This window comes from Solanum stenotomum, chromosome 8 (assembly GCF_019186545.1).
Source record: "Solanum stenotomum isolate F172 chromosome 8, ASM1918654v1, whole genome shotgun sequence".
In the NCBI taxonomy this organism is placed as follows: domain Eukaryota; kingdom Viridiplantae; phylum Streptophyta; class Magnoliopsida; order Solanales; family Solanaceae; genus Solanum; species Solanum stenotomum.
In genome coordinates, this window is record NC_064289.1 from 43,384,247 (window position 1) to 43,406,261 (window position 22,015).

The following is a 22,015-nucleotide window of genomic DNA, read 5'->3' on the forward strand; positions in this document are numbered from 1 at the left end:
GGGTCTGTAGTTAAGGGTTTAGGGTTGAGGGTTTAGGGTTTATGGTTTAGAGTTAAGTGTTTAACGTTTAGGTTTTTGGGTTTATTATTAATGGTTTTGGGTTTATTGTTTAGTTTGAAGGTTTAGGGTTTTCGGTTTTGAGTTTAGTGTTTTAGGTTTAGGTTTAGGGTCTAGGCTTTAACGTTTTGAATTTAGGGTTTTACAGTTAGGATTAGGGATTAGAGTTTAGAGTTTTGTGGTAATGGTTAAGGGTTTGGGGTTTAGGGTTTAGGTTTTAAGGTTTAGGGTTTAAGATTTAAGGTTTAGGGTTTGGGTTTAGGTTTTGGTTTTAGGGTTTAGGTTCTAGGATTTAGGGCTTAGGATTTATGTTTAGGGTTTTAGGTTTTGGGTTTAGAGTTTAGCGTTTAGGGTTTAGGGTTAGGATTTAGGATTGTGATTTTACGGTTTAGGGTTTAGGGTTTAGGGCTTAGAATTTGGGGTTTAGGGTTTAGAGTTTAGGGTTTAGGGTTTAGGATATAGGGTTTAGGTTTTAGAATTTGGATTTAGGGTTTAGGGTTTAGGGTGTTCGGTTTAAGCCTTAGGGTTTAAAGTCTAGAGTTTAAGGTTTAGGGTATAGGGTTTTGGGTTTCGGGTTGAAGGTTTAAGGTTTAGGGTTTGTGTTTAAGGGTTTAGAGTTGACAGTTTATGTTTTAGGGTTTAGGGATTAGGGTTTAAGGTTTGGTGTTTGGTGTAGGGATTAGGGTTTATGATTTAGAGGTTATGGTTAAGGGTTTATGATGTGTGGTTTAGGGTATAAGGTTTTTGTTTTATTATTTACAATTTAGGGTTTATGGTTTAGGTTTAGGTTTTAGGGATTTGGGTTTAGGCTATTTGGATTAGGGTTTAGGATTAGGGTATGGGGTTTCGGGTTTCGGGTTGATAGTTTAGGGTTTAGGGTTTAGGGTAATGGTTAATGGTTTTGAGGTTTAGGGTTTAGGTTTTAAGGTTTATGGTTTAGGGTTTAGTGTTTAGGGTTAGGCTTTAGGGATTAGGGTTTGGAATTTAGGATTTAGGATTCAGGATTTAGAGTTTAGTGTTGAGGGCTTAGAATTTAGGGTTTAGGGTTAAGAGTTTAGGGTTTAGGGTTTAAGATATAGTGTTTAGGTTTTAGAATTTGGATTTAGGGTTTAGGGTTTAGGGATTAGGGTGTTCGGTTTAAGGCTTAGGGTGTAAAGTGTAGAGTTTAAGGTTTAGGGTATAGGGTTTTGGGTTTTGGGTTGAAGGTTTAAGTTTTAGGGTCTGTGGTTAAGGGTTTAGTGTTGACAATTTTTGTTTTAGGGTTTAGGGTTTAGGGTTTAAGGTTTAGTGTTTGGTGTAGGGATTAGGATTTACGATTTAGAGTTTAAGGTTAAGGGTTTATGATTTACGGTTAAGGGTTTATGATTTACGGTTTAGGGTTTAAGGTTTTTGGTTTATTATTTACAGTATAGGGTTTATGGTTTAGGTTTAGGTATAGGGTTTCGGGTTTTGGGTTGATAGTTTAGGGTTTAGGGTAATGGTTAATGGTTTTGGGGTTTAGGGTTTACGTTTTAAGTTTTAGGGTTTAGGATTTAAGGTTTAGGGTTTAGTGTTTAGGGTTAGGCTTTAGGGTTTAGGGTTTAGGGTTTGGGATTTATGATTTAGGATTTAGGAATTAGAGTTTAGTGTTTAGGGCTGAGGGTTAGGGTTTCAGGTTTCGGGTTTAGGATATAGGATTTGGATTTTAGAGTTTAAGGCTTAGAGTTTAGTGTTTGAAGTTTAGGATTTATGGTTTGTGTTTAGGCTTTAGGGTTTTTTTTTTTTTTTTATTTGAACGACCCTTGGGGGGGTCAGGGGCTTAGCAACACCCCCAGGCCTTAGCATAAATAAAAAGCTCAAATGAGTTTAAAAAAGTACAAGGAGGGGGACATAAACCTAACCTCCGATCCTATGGTGGGTCTTAAGTCGACCTACCTACTAAGGTTAGTCAACTCATTCCCATACTATAAATGAGGAACCTAGAACTATGCACCTAAGGAGAGGACTCCTCTCAATACAATGGTTCTAGGAAAACATAAATAAGGGAGACTCTCCCCTTACAATAACCAAAAACAAAAGAAACCTAAGCCTATTCAAAGAAACTATAGTCATAAACCATAGCTAAAGAGAATATGCTATGCACATATTCAAGGGGGTTCTTTGATCCTCTTTATTTTCCTTCTTCTGAAACTTGCCATCTCGATCTTGTCTAATTGATTGTAGGCTCTTGCTTCTCTTGGTAGTTGTTGGCTGTTGCTATATATTTGAGGACATGTAAGTTTGTGACTTTGTTTTGATAATGAGTCTGCCACAAAGTTGGCTTCCCTAAATGTGTGTTTGCATCGAAAAGAATGTGTTTGTCTGATGAGCTGCTGTAGCTGTGTGTTGATACTCCATGGGGGTTTGGCTTTATGCATGATCCAGTCCACCAGTAGTTGTGAATCCACTTCCAACACGACATTCTTGTAGCCTAGTTGAATTACCCATGTCATGCCAAAGATGGCTGCTCCTATTTCGGCCTCGTTGTTGGTTCCATTTCCTAGCGGGGTCGCAAAAGCTAAGATCATTTCACCATTGTGTTCTCTAGCTATACCTCCTGCACTTATTCTCCCAGGGTTACTTAAAGCACTACCATCTGTATTTAATTTCACCCATTGTTTAGGAGGTCTTTGCCAATACACCATAAGCACCTTGGTATCATGGAAACATTTCCCTGCCTGTTTGATCAAGTCTGTCCAGTTCGAAGGCCAGCTGATATAGGGGAAGGTGGTAGTCAGAAGCTTGTAGTTGTCCTTGTAAACTGCGTACTTAACTCTAGAGGCGTTAGACTGCTTCCCTCCATATTTCCTCGCGCACCTATTCTTCCATACATTCCAGCAGATGAATATTGGAGTAGCTTGGAGAATTAACTTGTGAGCTTTATTGTTGGACTTGGTCGACCACCATCTCATGATTAGATGAATAAGAGGGGTGTGGTCTGTTTGGATTCCAGCATGACAAGCAAAGTACTTCCATACATGTGTTGCAAAGTGACCAGTGTTGAAGATATGATCGATAGTATCCCACCCAGGTCTGTCGCAGCAGAAACATGCTACTGGTTCATTTCCAAATCTGGAGATTTTTTCATTAGTAGGCAGCTTCCCTTTTAATGCCCTCCATAGTAAAAAGGAGCATTTAAAAGGGATGTTTTTATGCCAAATAAAGGCATAAAACTGAGACCTGCTCCTTTTTTCCCTGAGTTCATTCCAGGCAAAGGAACAAGTGAAATTTCCATCAGCATTGAGTTTCCACACTGCCTGGTCTGGTATACCTTGCTGGTACTGAATGTGAGTATCTAAGATGTTTGCTACCATGCTGTGTGGGGCCTGCTGTATCACCAGCTCGAGATTCCATTGGCCCTCAATCAGGAAATCAACCACTGTGTTGTTATTGAACCTGTTGCTTTCATTAGAGAAGTGTGCTAGAGGCCCAACTCCTAACCAATTATCCCACCAGAAAGAACAAGTTCCAGAGTTGATTGTCCAATGTATGTGCTCCTCAATCTTTACTTTGTTATGCATTAAATGTTTCCAGGTAGGGGAGTCACCAGTGTCCCATTTCTTACTGATAGGATTGGATCTCTGACAATATTTTGCTCTAAAGAAATCACCCCAAAGAGTGTGTTTTGACCTAAAGACCCACCACTGTTTGTATTGAAAAGCCATGCACACATCCTTTAAGTTCCTCATACCAATGCCTCCTTCCTCATACGGAAAACTCAAATTCTTCCACGAGGACCAATGATATTTTTTCCTGTCATTTTTCCATCCCCAGAAAAAATCTGCCATAAGACACTGAATTTGCTTGATAACTGTAGAGGGAGGAGATATAGTAGAAACAATGTGAATGGGGAGGGATTGTAACACATGCTTCACTAGTGTATTTCTGCCTCCATAGCTCAGGATTTTTGCCTTCCATCTTGTGATCCTATTAACCACTTTGTTGATGAGATCGGAAAAGTAAATGACTCTTGGCCTGCCAATGTACAGGGGGCATCCAAGATAAGTAATAGGACCCTCCTTTTGCTTAAAACCAGTAACTCTCTTAATCCTGTCCCTAGTGCTGTTGAATGCATTGGAGTGGACCATAAAATGGCTTTTGTCTTTGTTCACTAGTTGTCGAGAAGTCTCTTCATATATGTTCAGAGTATGCATAATCAGTTCAAGAGATTTTTTCCTTCCTGAAGTAAATATGATAATATCATCCACAAAGCTAAGATGATTAACTTGAGGACCTCTCGTCTCCATAAAGAACCCATGATAGTTAGGATTGCTGTGAATGTTGTTCAATGATCTAGAAAGGACCTCAGCCCCTAAAATAAATAGGGCAGGTGATAGTGGATCACCTTGCTTTAGGCCTCTAGTAGATTGAAAGAAACCATACCTTTTTCCATTGACAATAATTGAGTACCAATTATTTGCCATGATCCTCCATACCATGTCAATGAATTTCTCGTCAAAGCCCATTTTCCTTAATACCAGACAGATATAAGACCAAGAGACCCTGTCATAGGCCTTTGCCATATCCAGTTTAATGACCACATTGCTCCCAATATTAGGCTTCTTAATCTGGTGGATGATCTCTTGAGCTAACATGATGTTTTCTGAAATACTCCTCCCCTTGACAAAGCCTGATTGGTTGAGGGAAATCAGATTTGGTAAGATAGGTCCCAATCTCCAGCTTAATAGTTTAGAAATAATTTTACTGGTGAAATTGCTTAAACTGATAGGCCGGAATTCAGACAGCTTATTAGGATTGCTCACTTTGGGCAGCAAAACAATGCATGAGTGGGAGAAGTATTTGGGTATTATCTGCCCACTGAAAAAAGCTAGGATGACTTCTAGCAGGTCGTGTTTGATGATCTGCCAGCATTTCTGGAAAAACCAACCATTCATGCCAACTGGACCAGCTGCTGAATTCGGGTTCATGGAAAAAACCACCTCTTTTAATTCTTCCCGAGTAGGCTTGGCAGTCAGTGTATCATTGTCCTCTTGAGTAATCATTCTAGGAAGGCATTCAAGAGGCCCCGCATTAATGCTCTTATCTTCACCTGTGAAGATTTGTTGAAAGTGATCACAAGCTGCAGCTGCAATATTCTCATCACCTTGTAGCCAGTCCCCATCCTCCTTTAGGATTCTGTGTATAAAAAGTCTCCTTCTTCTTCCTCTTATCAATGAGTGGAAGTATTTAGTATTGTTGTCTCCTTCTCTAAACCATTGGAGTTGGGTTTTTTGTTTAAGTATAGAGTCCTCCATCTTTAGAAATCTGATGTATTCTGCATTCAGCTCATGTAGGGCAGATCTGTTCTCCTCTGTATTGTACTGGATAAAATTTTCCTCAGCAACTTTAACTTTATTTTCATATTCCTTGACATTGGTAAAGATGTCTCCAAATTGTCCCTTGGACCAAGAGCTAAGACTGCCAGCTAGTCTTTTGAGTTTCTGGTGGAACCTCCACATACTGTTGCCCTCCAATTCCCTTTCCCAGCATGCTTGAACAATGTCAATGAAGTTAGGCTGATCAGTCCAGCAATTCAGGAACTTGAAGTATTTAGTATGATCCTCACATCTAGTCTTCATTTCCATCAATAGAGGGCAGTGATCTGATCCCACTGAGGGGAGATGAATGATAGTTGTTTGGGGCATTTTTTCCAGCCAAGAGTCATTTACCATTGCCCTGTCTAATCTTTTCCACACCCTGTTGTATATACCCCTGTTGTTAGACCATGTAAATTTCTGTCCACTGAAGACCAGATCTAGCAGCCCACACGCCTCAATTACAGCTATGAACTCTAAACTTTTCCTCATGTTGTAAGGCACCCCTCCTAATTTTTCATCCATAGAAGTGATAACATTATAGTCCCCTACTGCACACCAAGGAGAATTGGTTGTAACATTGGCATGATGAAGCATTCTGTCCCAAAGAGGTCTTCTAAGATGGTCCTTGCATTTGGCATAAATAAATGTGGTAGTGAATTGAGTTTGCAGCTCATTATGGATAATTTCACAAGTAATTTGTTGTTCATCCTCCTCTACTATTTTGCAATCAACATCTGAGTTCCAAAATAACCATATTTTACCATTGCAATTACTCGTAGCCTGGTCCATAGCAAGTTGTTGTTTAAAGGACTGAACATGAGTATTGTCAGAGAATGGTTCCATTATAGATATAATAGAAATATGATGCATCTTCTTGAGCATTTTGAGTCTTTCCATAACACCTTGGGTGTTGATCCCTCTTACATTCCATATGAGTGTACTGATCATTGAGCTGATTTGGAAGTAAAGAGCCTTGTGTTTGGTCTGCCTGCTATGACAGCAATGGGGTTCTGCCCATGTTTGGTCAGGAGCTTATTATAATGCATTCCTCTAGGTGATAGTCCTTGTTGACTTGATACCTGGTGGATTTCCTCTTCTAGATCATTGGCATTATGCAGACTAAAAGCTTTAATCAACAGCTCACTAGTCTCATCATCATCCTCCTGATCTTGTAGGGATTGATTATCTATATCTAACTCATCCTCAGAATTCTCCACATCATATTCGTCAATAGCTGGCACATAGTTTATCTTGCATGCTGCAGTTCTGTCCGGGGGATCCTTGTGAGAGGGAGTAAGATATTGAGTTTGTAGTGGAGTGATATCCATACCCTGCAGATCATCCACCATAATGAACCTCTGACAGTTGCTGTCCTGATTCTTCTGTTCCTCCTGCTGGTTTTGAACATTTCCTTGTTGTGCCTGTAATTTTTTGTTAGTTGCTTCCCTCTTTTTTTTACTCAGTTTATTCTTGCTCTTTGGGGTGGTCCCTTGTTTGCTTGTACTAGCTTTGGCCCCCATATCTTTTGCCATAGCTGCCCCACTTGAACTGTGATTCTCCCCTTTGCCTGCCTGTTGCTTGGCTTTGTTAATCTCGATTACTTTATTGGCCTGAACATTGTGTTTCTTTTGCCCCGTTTCAGTAATGTTACCTTGTTGTTCGTTAATACGTTTTGCATTTACTGTCTGCTGCTGTTGCAGTTGTTGTTGTTGTTGCGTGTTGTCTTGTTGCGCAGTAGTGGTTGCAGAGGCTCTAAGGTCTGGACTATGGTCAGTGTGTACCCCCTCATGCAAAACATGAGTCAAATTCCCCCCTTTGGATACCCCGTCCTGCATGTTAGCATGTTTCTCCTGACTTCCCCCATCCAACCCTCCTTCAACTTCAACATTGCATTAAATAGATACATTATTAGGGTGTGTGGGGATTGGGAGCATTGAGTCAATACCTGTGCTCTTGTTGTACTCCTTGTTTCCCTTTTCTAATGCCTGAGTTGCTTGCTGCAGGTCTGTTACAGACCTGTCTTTTGCTCCTTGTATTTGTGTCCTTTCATTTCTAGTTGGCTCCTCCCTGTCTTCATGTTGCACTTCCTGCATGGTCAGATTAGTAAAGGAATTATGATTAGAATTATTCGTTATACCTGTTTGTTGGGTTGCCCTCCTGTTTTGTGGTGAGGTAGGTCTCCACACTGCTTTCTGAGATTTTTCCTCGTGCTGGTTGTTGTTTTTCCTTTTTTGTGTTTGCCATTCTTCCTCCTTTTGCTGTACAGCTTGTCTTTTATGGCGAGCTTCTTTGTTGCTTTGGTTTTGCCCCTCTTCATTCTCTTGTGCCTTGGTTTGTTTGTTGTCATTACCCTTTGGTATTTGTTCACTTTTATTCTTGTCTTTCTTTTCGATTTCCAGCTCCTTCCTTTGCTTATATTCCTCATCCCTTATTTTGAAGTTACACTCATATATCATGTGTCCTTGATGTTTGCAATATTCACAATATGGAGGAATACTTTCATATTCAATGGTTTGCCATCTCCCTATTGTAAGATCTGCCTCATCTAGTCCAATCCATACATATCTAGGTCTAGCTTTAGTTAAGTCAACTTGGACTTTTACCTTAGCCATGCTAGCTCTGGTTCTCTTAATGGAGGCTGTGTCCAGGTACAAGACTTTACCTATAGGAGATAAAAGGGGTGTTATAAACTCCTTTTTAAAGCAGTGCCAAGGTAGCCCTAGTAGGAGAATCCATATAGGTACGATGGGTGTTTCTTCCTCAGGTCTGAAGGTTGGAGTCCAGGTCTGTATCCTCATAAGTTTGCCTTCAATAGTCATTCTTTGTTGTGTCCACACTGTGTTGTAATCAAGTTCATTTTCCAAGTCGATAAACACATGTCTTGCATTGTAGTGAGTTATATTGGCCCCCCCAGTTAGTTGAGTTTGCATGATGAAACTCTTTCTGATGAGTTCCATTTTAGGCATGGTGCTGCTAAATTTTCCTATCAAAGTGTATCTGCAATCCACAGCCAATTTTGTCATAAAATCATCCATATCGTAAATGACAGACGGTAGTCCTTGTTTGGATGTAATTTTAGGGGGCACCAGCTCGATGGGAATTTCTTTTTGAGCTTGATTGTGCCTAAGTTTAGCAGCCATGGTTTGCACTACTGTGTAAGGTGCTGGATCACTAATTTGGTCTTTTTTGGTATGCTGAATGTTGTTGGGATTGGTCTGATCATTGGATTGATTTGGATTGTGGATATGCTGACTTTTTTGGGCCTGGTGTACATGTTTCTCAAAATTATTGGAAATTTTAGGGAATGTATTGTGGTAGTTACTAGGTTCAGAACTCCCCCCTTGGTTGTACTGCTGATTTTGCACCAGATTATCAGTTCCTTTGTGCTGGTGTTGATCCATTTGTTGATGGGTTCTAGTGTCTCCCCTTACCTGTTCCTGTTCGATCAGGCTACCTGCCTGTTGCTCCTTTGCATTCATGTGTAATTGATCTTCACTATCACTCAGAGCTACAGCATTGAGAACGAGATTGGATTTAGTGGACTTACCTGATTGAGTTCCCTCCTCACTTGGAGCATTGTCCTGCGACTTGGTGTTGCTGGCTTGTTGTACCTGCAGATGATCAGTACTAAGAACAGCATTTGAATAGACCTCTTTACCTGGCTTTTGCTGTCCCTCATTGTTTGGATTTGTATCAGTCATCTTAACTCCAAAAGAGAATTGGGATGAGCCTTCCACATCAATTACTTCAATGGCTTTGTTGCCTGCAGTCACCAGGCGATCCTTTAGAGTTGGCCCTGTTCTTTGCTGCTCTTTGGATTGCATTTCAATATCCCTCTCCTCTATTACTTGTCGAGATGTTTTTCGGCTGGTCGAATCTTCATGATTATGGGACGAGTTCCCTTTTTGGTTGGGTTCATACTTACTCATTGACTCTGGCATTTCCGGCTGGTGAGTGTCTATTTGTTGTGGCTGAATTCCGATCAACTTCGCCGGAATTTCCTCTTGGACCTGCATTTGAGTTACATTAACAGAGATATTAGTAGGTTCAATCTGATTACCAGAAGAAAAATTGCCTTGAAAACTTCGTCGTTAATTTTCTTATGTGGCGTTTTTCCACCACCGGAATCATGGTCGCCGGCGATACGAGCATCCATTTCACTCGAAATTTCAGTGAGATGTAGCTCTTCATCTGGGGAGTAATCCCCAGTGTTCAAACCTCCTCGAATTTGCTGGGAAGATGTTCGAATTTGAAGGCGGCGTTCAGGCGATTTCTCAGAGATTTGCGCAGACTTCACTTCTTCAGATCTCACGATTGGGACGATAAAATCAGCTGATTTTTTAGTATATTGTAGCTCTTTACTAGGAGAATCATTCCCCCTAACCACTTTGTCACGAAACACATCATTATGATCTGAGGGAATGTTTTTTCGAATCCCATCTAACTCCCTCTCCGAAATCGCGATATTGATCGCCTCATTGAGACGCGATTTCACAGAGTTGCTGGATGAAGTAGTGGGCGATTGTTGGTGGGTTTTATTCCTCTGATCCATGCGCTCCTGATTGGACTGATCCGACGGCCTGAATAGGTCCTCCGGCGGCTCACGCGCCATTTCAGGCTGGTACAGTAGCCGTTGGAACTGTAATCGTGATTCTGAAAATTGAGAGAATTTCACGTAGAGTGAGAAATTAGAGAGAGAAAAAAATTGATAAATGAGGAAGCGATGGCTTTAGGGTTTAGAATTTGGATTTAGGGGTTAGGGTTTCAGATTTAGGCTTTAGGGTTATTGTTAAGGGTTTAGGGTTTAGGGTCTTCGGTTTAGGGCTTAGAGTGTAAAGTGTAGAGTTTAAGGTTTAGGGTATAGGGTTTTGGTTTTTGGGTTGAGGGTTTAGGGTTTAGGGTTTATGGTTTTGGGTTTGTGGTTAAGGGTTTAGGGTTGAGGTTTTAGGATATAAGGTTTAAGATTTAGGGTTTGGTATTGGGTTTAAGGTTTAGTGTTCACGGTTTAGAGTTTAGGGTTTAGGGTTTATGATTTATTGTTTATGGTTTATGGTTTTGGGTTTATTTTTTAGGGTTTAGGGTTTTCGGATTAGGCTTCAAGGTTTAAGATTTAAGGATTATGGTTTGCATTTAGGGTTTAGGGTTTAAGGTTTAGGGTTTAGAGTTTAGGGTTTATGATTTAGGGTTTGGGGATTAGGGTTTAGATTTGAAGGTTTAGGTTTAGGGTTAGGGTTTAGGGTTTATGGTTTAGAGATTATGGTTTAGAGCTTAAGGTGTAGGTATTGGGTATAGGGTTTGAGGTTTTTAGTTTAGGGTTAGGATGTAGGGTCTTGATTTTAGGGTTTAGGGCTAACAATTTAGGGATTAGAGTTTAGGATTTAGGGTTTAGGGTGTAGGATTAAGGGTTTTGGATTTAGGGTTTAGAGTTTGGATTTAGGATTTAGGTTTTGGGTTTTAGGCTTTATGGTTTAGGGTTTAAGGTTTAGGGTCTTCGGTTTAGTGCTTAGGTTGTATAGTCTAGAATTTAAGGTTTAAGGTATAAGGTGTTGGGTTTTGGGTTGAAGGTTTAAGGTTTAGGGTTTAGGGTGATGGTTAATGGTTTTGGGGTTGAGGGTTTAGGATTTTGATTTTAGGGTTTAAGGCTTAGAGTTTAGTGTTTGAGGTTTAGGATTTATGGTTTTGTATTTAGGGTTTAGGGTTTAGAATTTGGATTTAGGGGTTAGTGTTTCGGATTTAGGCTTTAGGGTTAGCGTTAAGGGTTTAGGCTTTAGGGTCTTGGGTTTAGGGCTTAGAGTGGAAAGTGTAGAGTTTAAGGTTTAGGGTATAGGGTTTTGGTCTTCGGGTTGTGGGTTTAGGGTTTAGGGTTTATGGTTTTGTGTTTGTGGTTAAGGGTTGAGGTTTTAGGATATAAGGTTTAAGATTTATGGTTTGGTTTTGGGTTTAAGGTTTAGTGTTCACGGCTTGAAGTTTAGGGTTTAGGGTTTACGGTTTATGATTTATTGTTTATGGTTTTGGGTTTTGGGTTTATTTTTTAGGGTTTAGGGTTTAGGGTTTTCGGATTAGGCTTCAAGGTTTAAGATTTAAGGTTTATGGTTTGCATTTAGGGTTTAGGGTTTAGAGTTTAGGGTTTATGGTTTAGGGTTTGGGGATTAGGGTTTAGGTTTCAAGGTTTAGGGTTAGGGTTTAGGGTTTATGGTTTAGAGATTATGGTTTAGAGCTTGGGGTATAGGGATTGTGTTTAGGGTTTGAGGTTTTGAGTTTAGGGTTTAGGATTAGAATGTAGGGTTTTGATTTTAGGGTTTAGGGTTTAGGGCTTGGGATTTAGGCATTAGCGTTTAGGATTTAGGGTTTAGGGTGTAGGATTAAGGGTTTAGGATTTAGGGTTTAGAGTTTGGATGTAGGATTTAGGTTTTAGGTTTTCGGCTTTATGTTTTAGGGTTTAAGATTTTGGGTCTTTGGTTTATTGCTTAGGTTGTACAGTCTAGAATTTAAGGTTTAGGGTATAAGGTGTTGGGTTTCGGGTTTAAGGTCTAGGGTTTAGGGTTTTGGGTTTGTGATTTAGGGTTTAGGGTTGACAGATTAGGTTTTAGAGTTTTTGGTTTAAGGTTTAGGGTATAATGTCTACAGTTTTAGGTTTAGGGTATAGGGTTTCATGTTTTGGGTTGAAGGTGTAGGATTTATGGTTTTGGGTCTGTAGTTAAGGGTTTAGGGTTGAGGGTTTAGGGTTTATGGTTTAGAGTTAAGTGTTTAAAGTTTAGGTTTTTGAGTTTATTATTAAGGGTTTTGGGTTTATTGTTTAGGTTGAAGGTTTAGGGTTTTGGGTTTCGAGTTTAGTGTTTTAGGTTTTGGATTAGGGTCTAGGCTTTAAAGTTTTGGATTTAGGGTTTTACAATTAGGATTAGGGATTAGGGTTTAGAGTTTAGTGGTTATGGTTAAGGGTTTGGTGTTTAGGGTTAAGGGTTTGGGTTTTAGGGTTTAGGTTTTAAGTTTTAGTGTTTACGGTTTAAGGTTTGGGGTTTGGGTTTAGGGTATAGGGTTTAGGATTTAGGGTTTAGGATTTATGTTTAGGGTTTAGGGTCTTCGGTTTAAGGCTTAGGGTGTAAAGTCTAGAGTTTAAGGTTTAGGGTATAGGGTTTTGGGTTTTGGGTTGAAGGTTTAAGGTTTAGGGTCTGTGCTTAAGGGTTTAGTGTTGACAATTTATGTTTTAGGGTTTAGGGTTTAGGGTTTAAGGTTTAGTGTTTGGTGTAGGGATTAGGGTTTATGATTTAGAGTTTAGGGTTTAAGGTTTTTGGTTTATTATTTACAGTTTAGGTTTTATGGTTTAGGTTTAGGTTTTAGGGTTTTGGGTTTAGGCTATTTGGATCAGGGCTTAGGGTTAGGGTATAGGGTTTCGGGTTGATAGTTTAGGGTTTAGGGTAATGGTTAATGGTTTTGGGGTTTAGGGTTTAGGTTTTAAGGTTTAGGGTTTAGGGTTTAGGGTTTAATGTTTAGGGTTAGGCTTTAGGGTTTAGGGTTTAGGGTTTGGGATTTAGGATTTAGGATTTGGGATTTAGAAATTAGTGTTTAGGTCTTAGAGTTAGGTTTTCAAGTTTCGAGTTTAGGGTTTAGGATTTTGATTTTAAGGTTTAAGGCTTAGAGTTTAGTGTTTGAAGTTTTGGATTTATGGTTAGTGTTAAGGGTTTAGGGTTTAGGGTCTTTGGTTTAGGGCTTAGAGTGTAAAGTGTAAAGTTTAAGGTTTAGGGTATAGGGTGTTGGTCTTCTGGTTCAGGGCTTAGGGTTTAGGGTTTATGGTTAAGGCTTTAGAGTTGAGGTTTTAGGATATAAGGTTTAAGATTTAGGGTTTGGTTTTGGGTTTAGAGTTCAGTGTTCTCGACTTAGAGTTTAGGGTTTAGGGTTTAGGGTTTATGATTTATTGTTTATTGTTTATGGTTTTGGGTTTATTTTTTAGGGTTTAGGGTTTGTGGTTTAGGTTTAGGGTTTAGGGTTTTCGGATTAGGCTTCAGGATTTAAGATTTAAGGTTTATGGTTTGCATTTAGGGTTTAGAGTTTAAGGTTTAGGGTTTAGAGTTTAGGGTTTATGGTTTAGGGTTTGGGGATTAGGGTTTAGGTTTGAAGGTTTAGGGTGTATGGTTTAGAAAATATGGTTTAGAGCTTAGGGTGTAGGGATTGGGTTTAGGGTTTGAGGTTTTGAGTTTAGGGTTTAGGGTTTAGGGTTTGAGGTTTTGAGTTTAGGGTTTAGGGTTTAGGGTTAGGATGTAGGGTTTTGATTTTAGGGTTTAGGGCTTAAGTTTTAGGGATTAGAGTTTACGATTTAGCGTTTAGGTTGTAGGATTAATGTTTTAGTATTTAGGGTTTAGAGTTTGGATTTAGGATTTAGGTTTTCGGTTTTAGGCTTTATGGTTTAGGATTTAAGGTTTAGGGTCTTCGGTTTAGTGCTTAGGGTGTACCGTCTAGAATTTAAGGTTTAGGGTATAAGGTGTTGGGTTTCGGGTTGAAGGTTTTGGGTTCAGGGTTTTGGGTTTGTGATTTAGGGTTTAGGGTTGACAGATTAGGTTTTAGAGTTGTCTACAGTTTAAGGTTTAGGGTATAGGGTTTCAGGTTTTGGGTTGAAGGTTTAGTTTTTAGGGATTTGGGTCTGTAGTTAAGGGTTTAGGGTTTATGGTTTGGAGTTAAGTGTTTAACGTGTAGGTTTTTGAGTTTATTTTTAAGGGTTTTGGGTTTATTATTTATGTTTAAGGTTTAGGGTTTAGGGTGTAGGGTTTTGGGTTTTTAGTATTGTGTTTTAGGTTTAGGTTTAGGGTCTAGGTTTTAAAGTTTTGAATTTAGGGTTTTATAGTTAGGATTAGGGATTAGGGTTTAGAGTTTAGTGGTTATGGTTAAGGGTTTGGGGTTTAGGGTTAAGCGTTTGGGGTTTAGGGTTTAGGCTTTAATGTTTAGGGTTTATGGTTTAAGGTTTAAGGTTTGGGTTTAGGTTTTAGGGTTTAGGATTAAGGGTTTAGGATTTAGCGTTTAGGGTTTAGGGTTTAGGGCTTAGAATTTAGGGTTTAGGGTTTAGAATTTAGGGTTTATGCTATAGGATATAGGGTTTAGGTTTTCAAATTTGGATTTAGGGTTTATGGTTTAGGGTGTTCGGTTTAAGGCTTAGGGTGTAAAGTCTACAGTTTAAGGTTTAGGGTATAGGGTTTTGGGTTTTGGGTTGAAGGTTTAAGGTTTAGGGTCTGTGGTTAAGGGTTTAGTGTTGACAATTTATGTTTTTGGGTTTAGGGTTTAGGGTTTACAATTTAGTGTCTGGTGTAGGGATTAGGGTTTACGATTTAGAGTTTAGGGTTAAGGGTTTATGATTTATGGTTTAGGGTTTAAGGTTTTTGGTTTATTATTTATAGTTTAGGGTTTATGGTTTAGGTTTAGGTTATAGGGTTTTGGGTTTAGGCTATTTGGATTAGGGCTTAGGATTAGGGTATAGGGTTTCGGGTTTCGGGTTCATAGTTTAGGGTTTAGGGTAATGGTTAATGGTTTTGGGGTTTAGGGTTTAGGTTTTAATGTTTAGGGTGTATGGTTTAGGGTTTATTGTTTAGGGTTAGTCTTTAGGGTTTAGGGTTTAGGGTTTGGGATTTAGGATTTAGTATTTAGGATTTCAAGTTTAGTGTTTAGTGCTTAAGGTTAGGGTTTCAGGTTTTGGGTTTAGGGTTTAGGATTTTTATTTTAGGGTTTAAGGCTTAGATTTTAGTGTTTGAAGTTTAGGATTTATGGTTTTGTGCTAAGGGTTTAGGGTTTAGAATTTAGATTTAGGGGTTAGGGTTTTGGATTTAGGCTTTAGGGTTAGTGTTAAGGGTTTAGGGTCTTTGGTTTAGGGCTTTGAGTGTAAAGTGTAGAGTTTAAGGTTGAGGGTATAGGGTTTTGGTCTTCGGGTTGAGGGTGTAGAGTTTAGGGTTTATTGTTTTGGGATTGTGGTTAAGGGTTTAGGGTTGAGGTTTTAGGATATAAGGTTTAAGATTTACGGTTTGGTTTTCGGTTTAATGTTTAGTGTTCACGGCTTAGAGTTTAGGGTTTAGGGTTTATGGTATATGATTTAATGTGTAATTGTTTATGGTTTTGGGTTTTGGGTTTATCTTTTTGGGTTTAGGGTTTGTGGTTTAGGTTTAGGGTTTAGGGTTGTCGGATTAGGCTTCAAGGTTTAAGATTTAAGGTTTATGGTTTGCATTTGGGTTTAGGGTTTAAAGTTTAGGGTTTAGAGTTTAGGGTTTAGAGTTTAGGGTTTATGATTTAGGGTTTGGGGATTAGGGTTTAGGTTTGAAAGTTTAGGGTTAGGGTTTAGGGTTTATGGTTTAGAGATTATGGTTTAGAGTAAGGGTGTAGGGATTGGGTTTAGTGTTTGAGGTTTTGAGTTTAGAGTTTAGGGTTTAGGGTTAGGATGTAGGGTTTTGATTTTAGGGTTTAGGGTTTAGGGATTAGGGCTTAGCTTTTAGGGATTATAGTTTTGGATTTAGCGTTTAAGGTGTTGTATTAAGGGTTTAGGATTTAGGGTTTAGAGTTTGGATTTAGGATTTAGGTTTCAGGTTTTAGGGTTTATGGTTTAGGGTTTAAGGTTTAGGGTCTTCTGTTTAGTGCTTAGGGTGTACAGTCTAGAATTTAAGGTTTAGGGTATAAGTTGTTGGGTTTCGGGTTGAAGGTTTAGGGTTTAGGGTTTAGGGTTTTGGGTTTGTGATTTAGGGTTTAGGGTTGACAGATTAGGTTTTAGAGTTTTCGGTTTAAGGTTTAGGGTATAATGTCTACATTTTAAGGTTTAGGGTATAGGGTTTCGGGTTTTGGGTTGAAGGTTTAGGATTTATGGATTTGGGTCTGTAGTTAAGGGTTTAGGGTTGAGGGTTTAGGTTTATGGTTTAGAGTTAAGTGTTTAACATTTAGGTTTTTGGGTTTATTATTAAGGGTTTTGGGTTTATTGTTTAGGTTTAATGTTTAGGGTTTAGGGTATAGGGTGTTGGGTTTCGAGTTTAGTGTTTTAGGTTTAGGGTGTAGGCTTTAAAGTTTGAATTAAGGGTTTTACAGTTAGGATTAGGGATTAGGGTCTAGAGTTTAGTGGTTATGGTTAAGGGTTTGGGGTTTAGGGTTTAGGTTTTAAGGTTTAGGGTTTAAGGTTTAGGGTTTGGGTTTAGGGTTTGGGTTTAGGGTTTAGGGTTTAGGAGTTAGGGTTTAGGATTTATGTTTAGGGTTTTAGGTTTTGCGTTTAGGGTTTAGCGTTTAGGGCTTAGGGTTTAGGGTTCTAGGTTTAGGCTATTTGGATTAGGGTTTAGGATTAGGGTATAGGGTTTCGGGTTTTGGGTGGATAGTTTAGGGTTTAGGGTTTAGGGTAATGGTTAATGGTTTTGGGGTTTAGGGTTTAGGTTTTAAGGTTTAGGGTTTAGGGTTTAGTGTTTAGGGTTTAGGGTTTAGTGTTTAGGGTTAGCTTTAAGGTTTAAGGTTTGGGATTTAGGATTTAGGATTTAGGATTTAAAGTTTATTGTTTAGGGCTTAGGTTTAGGGTTTCATGTTTCGGGTTTAGGGTTTAGGATTTTGATTTTAGGGTTTAAGGCTTTGAGTTTAGTATTTGAAGTTTAGGATTTATGGTTTTGTGTTTAGGGTTTAAGTTTTAGAATTTGGATTTAGGGGTTAGGGTTTTGGACTTAGGCTTTAGGGTTAGTGTTAAGGGTTTAGGGTCTCTGGTTTAGGGCTTAGAGTGTAAAGTGTAGAGTGTAAGGTTTAGGGTATAGGGTTTTGGTCTTCGGGTTGAGGGTTTACGGTTTAGGGTTTATGGTTTTGGGATTGTGGTTAAGGGTTTAGGGTTTAGGGTTGAGGTTTTAGGATATAAGGTTTAAGATTTAGAGTTTGGTTTTGGGTTGAAGGTTTAGTTTTCACGGCTTAGAGTTTAGGGTTTAGGGTTTAGGGTTTATGATTTATTGTTTATGGTTTATGGTTTTGGGTTTTGGGTTTATTTTTTAGGGTTTAGGGTTTATGGTTTAGGGTTTTTTGATTAGTCTTCAAGATTGAAGATTGAAGGTTTATGGTTTGCATTTAGGGTTTAGGGTTTAATGTTTAGGGTTTAGAGTTTAGGGTTTACGGTTTTGGGTTTGGGGATTAGGGTTTAGGTTTGAAGGTTTAGGGTTTATGGTTTAGAGATTATGGTTTAGAGCTTAGGGTGTAGGGATAGGGTTTAAGGTTTGATGTTTTGAGTTTAGGGTTTAGGGTTAGGATGTAGGGTTTTGATTTTAGGGTTTAGGGTTTAGGGCTTAGGATTTAGGGATTAGAGTTTAGGATTTAGGGTTTAGGGTGTAGGATTAAGGGTTTAAGATTTAGGGTTTAGAGTTTGGATTTAGGATTTAAGTTTTAGGTTTTAGGCTTTTAGGTTTAGGGTTTAACGTTTAGGGTCTTCAGTTTAGTGCTTAGAGTGTACAGTCTAGAATTTTAGGTTTAGGGTATAAGGTGTTGGGTTTCGGGTTGAAGGTTTAGTGTTTAGGGTTTTGGGTTTGTGATTTAGGGTTTATGGTTGATAGATTAGGTTTTAGAGTTTTCGGTTTAAGGTTTAGGGTATAATGTCTACAGTTTAAGGTTTAGGGTATAGGGTTTCAGGTTTTGGGTTGAATATTTAGGATTTAGGGTTTTGGGTGTGTAGTTAAGGGATTAGGGTTGAGGGTTTAGGATTTATGGTTTAGAGTTTACGGTATAGGGTTGAGTGGTTAGCATTAAAAGTTAAGTGTTTAAGGTTTAGGGTTTTGTATTTATTATTAAGGGTTTTGGGATTATGGATTTGGTTTAATGTTTAGGGTATAGGGTATAGGGTTTAAGGTGTAGGGTTTAGGGTTTGGGATTTAGGATTTAGGATTTATGATTTAGAGTTTAGTGTTTAGGGCTTAGCGTTAGGGTTTTAGGTTTCGGGTTTAGGGTTTAGGATTTTGATTTTAAGGTTTAAGGCTTAGAGTTTAGTGTTTGAAGTTCAGGATTTATGGTTTTGTGTTTAGGGTTTAGGGTTTAGAATTTGGATTTAGGGCTTAGGGTTTTGGATTTAGGCTTTAAGGTTAGTGTTAAGGGTTTAGGGTTTAGGGTCTTCGGTTTAGGGCTTAGAGTGTACAGTGTAGAGTTTAAGGTTTAGAGCATAGGGTTTTGGTCTTCGGGTTGAGGGTTTAGGGTTTATGGTTTTGGGTTTGTGGTTAAGGGTTTAGGGTTGAGGTTTTAGGATATAAGGTTTAAGATTTAGGGTTTGGTTTTGGGTTTAAGGTTTAGTGTTCACGGCTTAGAGTTTAGGGTTTAGGGTTTAGGGTTTATGATTTATTGTTTATGGTTTATTGTTTTGGGTTTATTTTTTAGGGTTTAGGGTATGTGGTTTAGGTTTAGGGTTTAGGGTTTTCGGATTAGGCTTCAAGGTTTAAGATTTAAGGTTTATGGTTTGCATTTAGGGTGTAGGGTTTAGAGTTTAGGGTTTATGGATTAGGGTTTGGGGATTAGGGTTTAGGTTTGAAGGTTTAGGGTTAGGGTTTAGGGTTTATGGTTTAGAGATTATGGTTTAGAGCTTAGGGTGTAGGGATAGGGTTTAGGGTTTGAGGTTTTGAGTTTAGGGTTTAGGGTTTAGGGTTAGGATGTAGGGATTAGAGTTGACGATTTAGGGTGTAGGGTGTAGGATTAAGGGTTTAGGATTTAGGGTTTAGAGTTTGGATTTAGGATTTAGGTTTTAGGTTTTAGGCTTTATGGTTTATGGTTTAACGTTTAGGATCTTCAGTTTAGTGCTTAGGGTGTACAGTCTAGAATTTAAGGTTTATGGTATAAGGTGTTGGGTTTCGGGTTGAAGGTTTAGGGTTTAGGGTTTTGGGTTTGTGATTTAGGGTTTAGGGTTGACAGATTAGGTTTTAGAGTTTTCGCTTAATGGTGTTGGGTATAATGTCTACAGTTTAAGGTTTAGGGTATAGGGTTTCAGGTTTTGGGTTGAAGTTTTAGGATTTAGTGTTTTGGGTCTGTAGTTGAGTGTTTAGGGTTTATGGTTTATAGTTAAGTGTTTAGCGTTTAGGTTTTTGGGGTTGTTATTAAGGGTTTTGGGTTTGTTGTTTAGGTTTAAGGTTTAGGGTTTAGGCTATAGGGTTTTGGGTATCGAGTTTAGTGTTTTAGCTTTAGGTTTAGGGTCTAGGCTTTAATGTTTTGAATTTAGGGTTTTACAGTTAGGATTAGGGATTACGGTTTAGAGTTTAGTGGTTATGGTTAAGGCTTTGGTGGTTAGGGTTTAGGTTTTTAGGTTTAGGGTTTAAGGTTTAAGGTTTATGGTTTGGGTTTAGGGTTTGGGTTTAGGGTTTAGGGTTTAGGATTTGGGGTTTAGGATTTATGTTTATGGTTTTAGGTTTTGGGTTTATGGTTTAGCGTTTAGGGTTTAGGGTTTAGGTTTTAGGGTTAGGATTTAGGATTGTGATTTTACTGTTTAGGGTTTAGGGTTTAGGGGTTTGAATTTAGGGTTTAGGGTTTAGAGTTTAGGATTTAGGGTTTTGGATATAGGGTTTAGGTTTTAGAATTTGTATTTAGGATTTAGGGTTTAGGGTTTAGGGTGTTCGATTTAAGGCTTAGGGTGTAAAGTCTAGAGTTTAAGGTTTAGGGTATAGGGTTTTGGGTTTTGGGTTGAAGGTTTAAGCTTTAGGATCTGTGGTTAGGGGTTTAGTGTTGACAATTTATGTTTTAGGGTTTAGGGTTTAAGGTTTAGTGTTTGGTGTAGGGATTAGGGTTTACAATTTAGAGTTTAGGGTTAAGGGTTTTTGATTTATGGTTTATGGTTTTAGGTTCTTGGTTTATTATTTACAGTTTAAGGTTTATGGTTTAGGTTTAGGTTTTAGGATTTTGGGTTTAGGATATTTGGATTAGGGCTTAGGATTAGGGTATAGGGTTTCAGGTTTTGGGTTGATCGTTTTGGGTTTAGGGTAATGGTTAATGGTTTTGGGGTTTAGGGTTTCGGTTTTAAGGTTTAGGGTTTAGGGTTTAGGGTTTAGTGTTTAGGGTTAGGCTTTAGGGTTTAGGGTTTAAGGTTTGGGATTTAGGATTTAGGATTTAGGATTTAGAGTTTAGTGTTGAGGGCTTAGGGTTAGGGTTTTAGGTTTCAGGTTTAGGGTTTAGGATTTTGATTTTAGGGTTTAAGGCTTAGAGTTTAGTGTTTGAAGTTTAGGATTTATGGTTTTGTGTTTAGGTTTTAGGGTTTAGAATTTGGATATAGGGGTTAGGGTTTTGGATTTAGGCTTTAGGGTTAGTGTTAAGGGTTTAGGGATTAGGGTCTTTGGTTTAGGGCTTAGAGTGTAAAGTGTAGAGTTTAAGGTTTAGGGTATAGGGTTTTGGTCTTTGGGTTGAAGGCTTATGGTTTAGGGTTTATGGTTTTGGGTTTGTGGTTAAGGGTTTAGGGTTGAGGTTTTAGGATATAAGGTTTAAGATTTAGGGTTTGGTTTTGGGTTTAAGGTTTAGTGTTCACGACTTAGAGTTTAGGGTTTAGGGTTTATGATTTATTGTTTATGGTTTATGGTTTTGGGTTTTGGTTTTATTTTTTATGGTTTAGGGTTTGTGGTTTAGGTTTAGGGTTTTCGGATTAGGCTTAAAGATTTAAGATTTAATGTTTATGGTTTGCATTTAGGGTTTAGGGTTTAAGGTTTAGGGTTTAGAGTTTAGGGTTTATGGTTTAGGGTTTGGGGAATAGGGTTTAGGTTTGAAAGTTTAGGGTTAGGGTTTAGGGTTTATGGTTTAGAGATTATGGTTTAGAGCTTAGGGTGTAGGGATTGGGTTTAGGGTTTGAGGTTTTGAGTTTAGGGTTTAGGGTTTAGGGTTAGGATGTAGGGTTTTGATTTTAGGGTTGAGGGTTTAGGGCTTAGGATTTAGGGATTAGAGTTTAGGATTTAGGGTTTAGGGTGTAGGATTAAGTGTTTAGGATTTAGGGTTTAGAGTTTGGATTTAGGATTTAGGTTTTAGGTTTTAGGCTTTATGGTTTAGGGTTTAAGGTTTAGGGTCTTCCGTTTAGTGCTTAGGGTGTACAGTCTAGAATTTAAGGTTTAAGGTATAAGGTTTTGGGTTTGTGATTTAGGGTTTAAGGTTGATAGATTAGGTTTTAGAGTTTTTGGTTTAAGGTTTAGGGCATAATGTCTACAGTTTAAGGTTTAGGGTATAGGGTTTCAGGTTTTGGGTAGAAGGTTTAGGATTTAGGGTTTTGGGTCTGTAGTTAAGGGTTTAGGGTTGATGGTTTAGAGTTTAGGGTATAGGGTTGAGTGTTTAGGATTTAGAGTTAAGTGTTTAAGGTTTAGGGTTTTGGATTTATTATTAAGGATTTTGGGTTTATGGATTTGGTTTAATGTTTAGGGTTTAGGGTATAGGGTTTTGGGTTTCGGGTTAAGGGTTTTGGGTTTAGGGTTATGGTTTAGGCTTTAGGCTTTAAAGTTTTGTATTTAGGGTTTTCGGTTAGGATTAGGGATTAGGGTTTAGAGTTTAGTGTTTATGGTTAAGGGTTTTGGGTTGAGTGTTTAGGTTTTAAGGTTTAGGGTTTAAGGTTTAGGGTTTAGGTTTAGGGTTTAGGGTTTAGGGTTAGGGTTTACGGTTTAGGGGTTACTGTTTAGAGTTTAGGGTTTATGGTTTCTGTTTAGGGT

At 38.5% G+C, this 22,015-nt stretch overlaps 2 protein-coding genes across 2 annotated transcripts in view; both read right to left on the reverse strand.

Annotated features, from left to right (window-relative positions):
- LOC125873812 (uncharacterized) overlaps nt 1–6,236 on the reverse strand; it is a 33,630-nt gene extending 27,394 nt beyond the window's left edge. Inside the window, exon 1 of the mRNA XM_049554661.1 lies at nt 2,232–6,236. Coding sequence (XP_049410618.1) covers nt 2,232–6,236 — 4,005 coding nt within the window. The remainder of the gene's footprint in view (nt 1–2,231) is intronic.
- LOC125874890 (uncharacterized) overlaps nt 1–22,015 on the reverse strand; it is a 942,258-nt gene that overhangs the window by 262,504 nt on the left and 657,739 nt on the right. The gene's annotated exons all lie outside the window — the stretch shown is intronic.